Genomic DNA, 7,313 nt, shown 5'->3' on the forward strand with positions numbered 1-7,313 from the left:
TTCCCCTGTAACATTTTATTAGGTAGTGAAGTCGTCCTCTGTGCGGTCAAAGTGCAGAATGCTGTCATCCAGATTGAACAGGTCAATCAGCTCAGACAGGCTGGCTTTTCGTCCTTCAATAGGGACTTCTGATTGCAGTTCATACAGCGCAGCTTGAGTACAATGCCGCCACTTATCAATCAATGTTTGGAGATGAGTCAAATCATTCTGTGGGAGAAAGATGGGAGAACCTGTCGTGAGAAATTGCCAGCTTTGGTTTAAGTAACCAAAAACATATCCCATTATGTTCCATTTAAATGTCGCCAATACCTTGCTTCTGTACATTTTAACCATCTTGAGTCTACGTAGAGTCTCTGTTTTGTCTTTCACCTCCTTCCTGAGACGTTGTGCAAAGTCTCCTGAAGGATATTGTGTTGATTTGGGAGCAGGCCCAGACAACGTTTTACTCCCTTCTCTCTCCCCATTTCTGTTTACATCAACACTGCTTAAAACCACTGGAGGATTATTAATGGGCTGCTGGGAATCTGCTGAAACTTGTTGGCCATTCTCCTCATCATCAACACAAAGGCGTTTGGCCACAGAGAGGGGAGAGATGAATGAGCGCCTGGATCTCTTCAGCCTCTCCCTCAGTGAGGCACTCAGCTTCGGTTGATGCTGTGGGGGTGACAGAAAAGAAAATGACTCACAGGGAAAGTGCATGGGCAAGTTTTGATAGTTAATTACTATAAAGTCAACCATCATGCCAGGTTATATTATGTAAGACAAATGGTGCTTAAGCCCTTCTAGCACCTTACCTTCTCTTTGTAGTCACAGGGGCTTGACTCTACTGAACTACATGGTGAACAACAGTCCCTCTGTAATTTAGCTGCTTTAGGTGTGATCTCCATCGGTGAAACTTGCTTTGAATCATGTGAACTTCATAGTTTTGAAGGGTAGTTTAAGTTAGCCAAGTGGATATTGTTAGCTAGGCACTTATCCATTTATCACATTTTAACAGACGCCGCTGAAAAAACAAAACTACTTTCAGCACTTACAGTAAATGAAGGGTTGTTAAATGCTGCTACAATAACCACTGAGCAGCCAACAACTTTCACTAAACGCAAACTGAACCAGAAAGCTAGGACCGACGCGAGACTTTTTCCGTATTTTGCGGCTCAAAACCTTCGCAGTCTGTGATTGGATAGAACGTAATGACGTATTACAGAAATGCATCTTGGGAGCTGTAGTTAGTAGAACATGTAAGGCACAAAATGTTCTTTGTGCGTTAAATCCGGTGTTTTCATGATATTTCTCAAACTTACAATAAATCCGTATGATTATATTGACTCGCTCTTCTGCTTTGAGAAAATTATACATGCAAAATTAGTTAAGTGTTCCTAAAAATAATTTTTTTGAACTTGAATATACCTGCTGGAAATACAGGTTACTTACAGTAAAACTAAATAAAGTCAGGTAATTATAAGAAGAAAATTATAAGAAGAATATTAGAGTAAATTATATTTCTCATTAGATTTTAAAGGATAAAGCATAACATTCAAGAAGTAAGGACATCCAGTGAAATTAAACTCAACTATGCTGCTTTACAAAATAAAGTGCTACAGGAAACACAAAGTAAAACTGATTTGTGTGGGCTGTTGACAGGTTTAGTGCTGCTTGTCACCCTTGTTGCTAGGGTTGAGTCACATTGTGATTCAGCTCTTCTCATCAGTTGATTCATCTCCTTTAATGGGCTTTTTTTTTAACTCCTCCAGACCGATCCATTCATGGTTTGTTTGGGATGGCGTTCAGATGTTCGCGATCACCTGCTTTTTTTCTGCTGCCTTGAGCATAAAAAGTGGGAATTAAAACGTGAGGCTGCCTGGACTTGAACTTCAGCACTTGGCAGTCTGATATTACACACCCTAGGGAACTGGGGATTTTTGTCATATTATATGGATGAATGTTGCAGGGCTAAAAGCTGCAGTTAATTACTATGTGTGAGTCAGGAGACAGTTTTCGGTGGTTTTTTTTTAACTTTTGAAAACTTTTTTTTTTTTTTTTTTTTTTTTTTTTTTCCGCCTGTCCCATTTGGTTCTTTAGCCGTCAGAATTGTTGTCTGAAGACCAACAAGGATACCCAATGGATTTATTTTGCCAAATGGATCATCATGGCATTGCCGTATTGGTCCATTTGATCGACCTTTGTTTTTATTATTTATTTTATTTTCAGTTGTTACAGACGGGACAGACATGAGTGAGGGATAGGAAAGGGAGAAAGAAAGAGGAAGGAAAAGAAAAACAGAAGGGGAGAGGGACAGTGAGAAAGGGGGGAAGAAAAAATATCTCCGGGATCACCTGTTGAGAGAAAAAGAATAGAAAACAAGCAAAAAAAACAAAACAATGCAACATACTATACACAACACCATCGCATTAATCTAGCTAAGTGTAAACAGCAGTAAATACTAAATATTGAATGTTGTTGTGCAGCACGCAGGACAGACAGCGCACAATGTGCTTTGAAGTAGCAGCCAAGAAAGGTGTGATTTAAGTCTACGAACAGTGAACACCCATGTGCACACCTGTGTGGATCGGCGCGCTTGTATTCAAATGGTTTCCCCATGTAATGGTCTGCTAGAGGATGTAGAGAGCCATAGCCCTGTCCCCCAGGGCATGAAGCAGGCATGGAGGAGATCCAGGCCCCAGACATCCAGAGGCCCCAGAGTGCAAGAGCCCAAGGAGGACCACCGGAGGGGCATCCGTGCCACCTTCATGGGAAGGGCTGAGGATCCCCAGATGAGGGGTCACCCAGTAGCCATCGGGCAGAAGCTAGAGGGGGCTGCACCGGCGTGCCCGCCGGCTCCGCCGGCAGCCAGCTGTGCCAGAGTGAACCGAGCCGCAGGCACAGAGGCCGGAGGCCCGAGGGCCCCCCGCGCCCCGGAAGAGGCCTGACCGAGCAGCAGGCGCCAGGCCCCGCCAAGTAGCCACCGGGAGTGAGCTGGCACATGACCTGAGCGCCCAGCCCTGGACACCAAGAACCAACAATGCACCGACCCCTGAGGGCATCAGTCACCGGCAGGGAGTGTGGTGAGGGGAGATAGGCCTCCACACTTTGGAGGGCCTTGGAGTTCCCAGAGAGGTGGAGTCTAAGACCCGACCTGACATATAGACACAGACAAACAGGCACACACAGACACAGACACATTCCCACCCTCATGCACACATATACAAACACTCAGCACTCACCCAACGTAGGAATAAACGTAAATGGACATGTACACACAATCACACTCCCCAAACATACTCTATACCCCGGGTCCAGGTATCCTCACCCCCAGAGATGGAAACGGCACCCAGACCCAAGAGATGTTACCCTTCCCTCCGGGGTGGAGGCAAGCAGACCGCCCCAGGCTCCGCAGCAGCAGGGAGGCCAATCGGACAGCCAGCATCTCTTCCCAGCCCCCCCGCCCCGATGGCTAGCAGAGAACGGGGGTGTGTTAAGACCCCATACCTCCCTCCTCCCGCTCAAGTGTAGTGTTGCTGCGTGTTGCTCTAAAGTGTATTTAAAACAAGGGAGAGCATGGTGCTGCTGCCAGAGAGCAGCAGGTGTTAGCACGGCCCCTCCCGAGAACCCTCAATGTCTACATGGATTTAAAATTGAGAGGTGGGCACCGGCGCCAGAGGTAGGTTTGAATACACAGACCGTCTACTGGACGCCGTTAACGTGCCCACCCTCAAGGCCCTATATATATATATATGTGTGTGTGTTATGAGAGTGTAAGTAATGTGGATGTCTAAGTTGTGAGATAAAATTGAGGCACAGGTGGCCAGAAGAGGACAGAGGGGGGGGGGGGGGGGGGGGGGGAATGTCTCCCCTGCACCCTGGTGACAAACCCGCACCCCAAAGCCCTACCTGTGTGGGTGGGTGTGGTGGAGCGGGAAGAGGGAGGCAGCCGGGGATGGGGAGGAAAAGAAGGGAGGGGAGGGTGTCCCTCCCTAGGGCCAGCTCCCCCGCTGACCCCAATATGCACCCCCGTCCTCTGGTATCCACCAAGGCAAGGGAGCCCAGGCCCATCCAGACCGGGGCCTACGGCAGCAGCACCGCCAAGCCCCACAGGACCCGGGGCAGCCCACCCCACCCCACCGCAGAGGAAACTGTACCCACCCCAACATTCAATCATCTCCCAGACTACACAAGACACAGACACCCAGGTTAAGTTTATTCTCCACCTCTCCTATGTCTCTCCCCCACCTGCAGAGTGGACTCCTGCAAAGATGGAACAACCTCCCTGCCAGTTCAAGAGCCCCCCGGTTAGGCTGATGCACAAGAGGCACCCTGCGCCAGGGCTGAGCCCCCGTGCACCCACCCGCCCACAACCTCGGCGACACACCGACGAGGACCGAAGCCCCCAAGGCCCAGCCAGAGCCCCAGCATGGAGGCGAAGCACCCCCAACTTTTGAAAACTTGACAAAAACTCTGTGCTCAGTCCGCAGCAATATGGGTAGCAACAGAGCCAATGTGAGACAGCGAACGCAGGTGCCATGGCTTTCATCAAATACAGGTGTGCAGGCTGGGCACTCTTAAATATAGACTCTAGCCATGTTTTTGCATGCTATTAAGTCCTGTCCCCTTTACTTAAATTATAAGATATGGTCAGCCTTTTGCTTCCCCTTTTCCAGTGGATCAGACGCTACTGGGCTGTGCACAGACTGTCACTTGACTTGGCTGAAAGGGTGTTTTGTATTTTGGGTTAGCGGGTTATTTTGATTTCACAATCCGCTGTGTGCTGGTTTCCCTTTAATGCGTTGCCAGTGAGCCTCATCTGTAAAACACTTCCTTATCTCCCCTCCAAGGGTTACATAAACAGCACATAAAGACCAGTAAACTACAGTCTGACACAGGGGTCACAATATGGGGATACACAGGTGATAAAAATCACCTGGCTAGCAGCGAACTTGAGGCCTCCTGACATTTGGTGTCACATTTTCCACTCACTTTCCATATTTATCCAAAGAAGGAAAAGGACAGGTGTTATTAATGGCAGCTCCTTTCTGTTTAAGTGTCCCAGTCAGAGTCACAGTGTCTGCAACACTCTCACTGTCACACTGAACAGTATCAGTGCCCTGAAACCCAAGACCTATCAGGACCACAGCCATCAGTAACTTTGATTTACACTTGTTCTTTTCTCCTGTGAGACGGTAAAGTGTCTGCTTATGAAAAAGGATGCAAAAATAACGTGGTTTCAAAACGTCAATTTGACCTTTAACCTGCAGTAACTCAGTGATGGCTGTACGAGTTGGATGACTGTGGTTGTTACGAATCCTTCCTGATTATCCCCCTTGAAATAGCGACGTGTCATCTTTCACTGTCAAAGACTGAAGCAATTATGTTGACCACATAGATCAAAACCCACATTCCTTTAAAGAAATAATAGTCTTTTCATTTTGGAAAACAAAATAGTCCTAAGTGTGTCTCCCTGTGTTAAGGTTATGCTTTTTGTGTTGCTTCTTTTATACAATGAGTTTATTGTTCTGTTTTTCTAATGGTGCATATGATTATAGCCTTCATTTAATGTTCAAATATCCATCCATCCATTTTCTCAACCACTTATCCGGTTCAGGAGGACTGGATCCTGTGGTACTTTCAAGTCATCTACGGATTATATTCTCATTTAACTGCCAAATTATTAGGTCTTGGAAAATAACTAATCAAAGTTTCCTGCAAGCAAATATCAGATCACTTATTTAGTTCAGCAAACTCTCCCAAAACCAAAGAACGGTGCAGGCTATAATCAGAGATGGCAGTAGCTGTAGCTGTAGAATATTTGGTGCTTGAAGTATTAATTATAAAAATAAATGGCGGTTATTTTTCTGTAAGTCCGCAGAATCAAAATGTTTACGGCTCAGGAGTTTTACAAGTGAGAAGAAAACCAATAAAAATCAGGAGGTTTATAAATAAACTATTACATGCTCTGTCTCTCTCTCTCTTAAATTTGCATGCACTTTCTCTGAGCCAAGTATCGTCAGACGTTCCCTCTTGGTATTTATTTATTATACCGGAGAGGTTTACTATCTCAACTTAGAGCAAAGCCTGATGTCTGTGCAAAGTTGAACTTCAGCTTTATCTCTTCAAACACCTCAAAATGCCAAGCCAGTCTGTTGAGGTTTCCCTTAAATCATCTTCTATAGTTAAATACAAATTATTCCATCTTTCAGCTCTGTAAGTGCTGACTCCTTTACAAAGAGAACCAATAATACTCCTTCAGAAAACCTAATTTGTACTATTTTGCTGTCAAGAACATTTAATCATTTATGTGTACATGCCCGGTTATCCTAATAAACCCTGAACAAGATTTTTTTCTTTTAATTTTTTTGCTGTGTAAGCATTTTTGAACTCCCTGTCAAATCTTTTGAAGCTGTTTCCCCCTCTCTCCAAAAGAATAATGAGAGCTTATCTGGAACAGCTGTTATCCTCAACACAAACAGAAGTGTGTTTCATAAAAGGCTGCACAGGCCAGTCTGCTGCAGCTCCCCCCCACCATCCTGGAATCTGTTGCTTTCCCTTAAGATTTGGCATTATTCAAACTTGCACATAGATGTGAGCGGAGCAGCAGCTCCTCCTCCATTACACTGTCCTTGGGGCCTTTTCTTTTCCATCCTTTGAGCAGATTAGAGTCATACTCGCTGTGAGTCATGCAGGGTGGGTGGATGTCTGCACAGGGTGTGGTGGGTGAGGGAACCTACTGGCGCTTGTGGCTGCCAGTGTAGAAATAAAACATCTATAATTTAGCTGCAAAATTGCATAAATGTAAATGAATGGATGAAGAACTTTTATTATTATCATGCAGTTAAAAACAGCTCGTGTGTCCTCTCATTTGGTGACTGCACGTGGTGGAAGCTGTTGATTTCTTCTGAAGTCTATCAGCAGTGTCACATGAAAACTATCAGAACTCCTAATCTGAGCAGTAAACAGGAAAGGCACAAACTGATGCTGAAACAGCTGGATTAAAAAAAAAAAGCTGAGGAGCCTTTTACGCAAACATTGCAGTCAGTTAAAGTCACACCGACTCCAGCCTTGTGCTTTTAATTTTAAAACGTTGTAAAAATACTGCTTGGTTATGTAATAACAGTTGCTGAAGCCATAGGATATAGATTAAATGCTCTGTTTCTTCTTCCAAAATATGCGCACCAGATGCGTTCCAGATGCAGCAGGATTGATTTGTAGCCCACACTAGATCAGCAGACCCCGAAATGGCTGCACTGCTATCCAACAGCAGGAAAGAGAAGGTGGTGGTGGGAAAAAAAAATCCTACCTCCCATATCAACCCCTTCCCACCT

General features: G+C 45.4%; 1 protein-coding gene across 1 annotated transcript; it reads right to left on the reverse strand.

Moving 5' to 3' along the window:
• Positions 1-18: 18 nt before the first annotated feature.
• sfr1 (SWI5-dependent homologous recombination repair protein 1) lies at positions 19-1,180 on the reverse strand. The gene is made up of 3 exons (XM_085182678.1): positions 795-1,180; positions 310-654; positions 19-207 (listed from the first exon to the last, which is right to left on the reverse strand). The coding sequence occupies exons 1-3, from the start codon at positions 885-887 to the stop codon at positions 19-21; spliced, it is 627 nt and encodes a 208-aa protein (XP_085038804.1). The 5' UTR covers positions 888-1,180.
• Positions 1,181-7,313: the final 6,133 nt, after the last annotated feature.

This window comes from Neolamprologus multifasciatus, chromosome 13, assembly GCF_963576455.1.
Source record: "Neolamprologus multifasciatus chromosome 13, fNeoMul1.2, whole genome shotgun sequence".
Lineage (NCBI taxonomy): Eukaryota > Metazoa > Chordata > Actinopteri > Cichliformes > Cichlidae > Neolamprologus > Neolamprologus multifasciatus.

Bases quoted from the DNA above. Each gene is read 5' to 3' on its own strand.
- sfr1 (XM_085182678.1), bottom strand. From the start codon at position 887: ATGGAGATCACACCTAAAGCAGCTAAATTACAGAGGGACTGTTGTTCA. The intron at 655-794 runs GTAAGGTGCTAG...TCACCCCCACAG, and splicing joins CCTGTGACTACAAAGAGAAG to CATCAACCGAAGCTGAGTGC. The intron at 208-309 runs GTATTGGCGACA...TTTCTCCCACAG, and splicing joins TTAAAATGTACAGAAGCAAG to AATGATTTGACTCATCTCCA.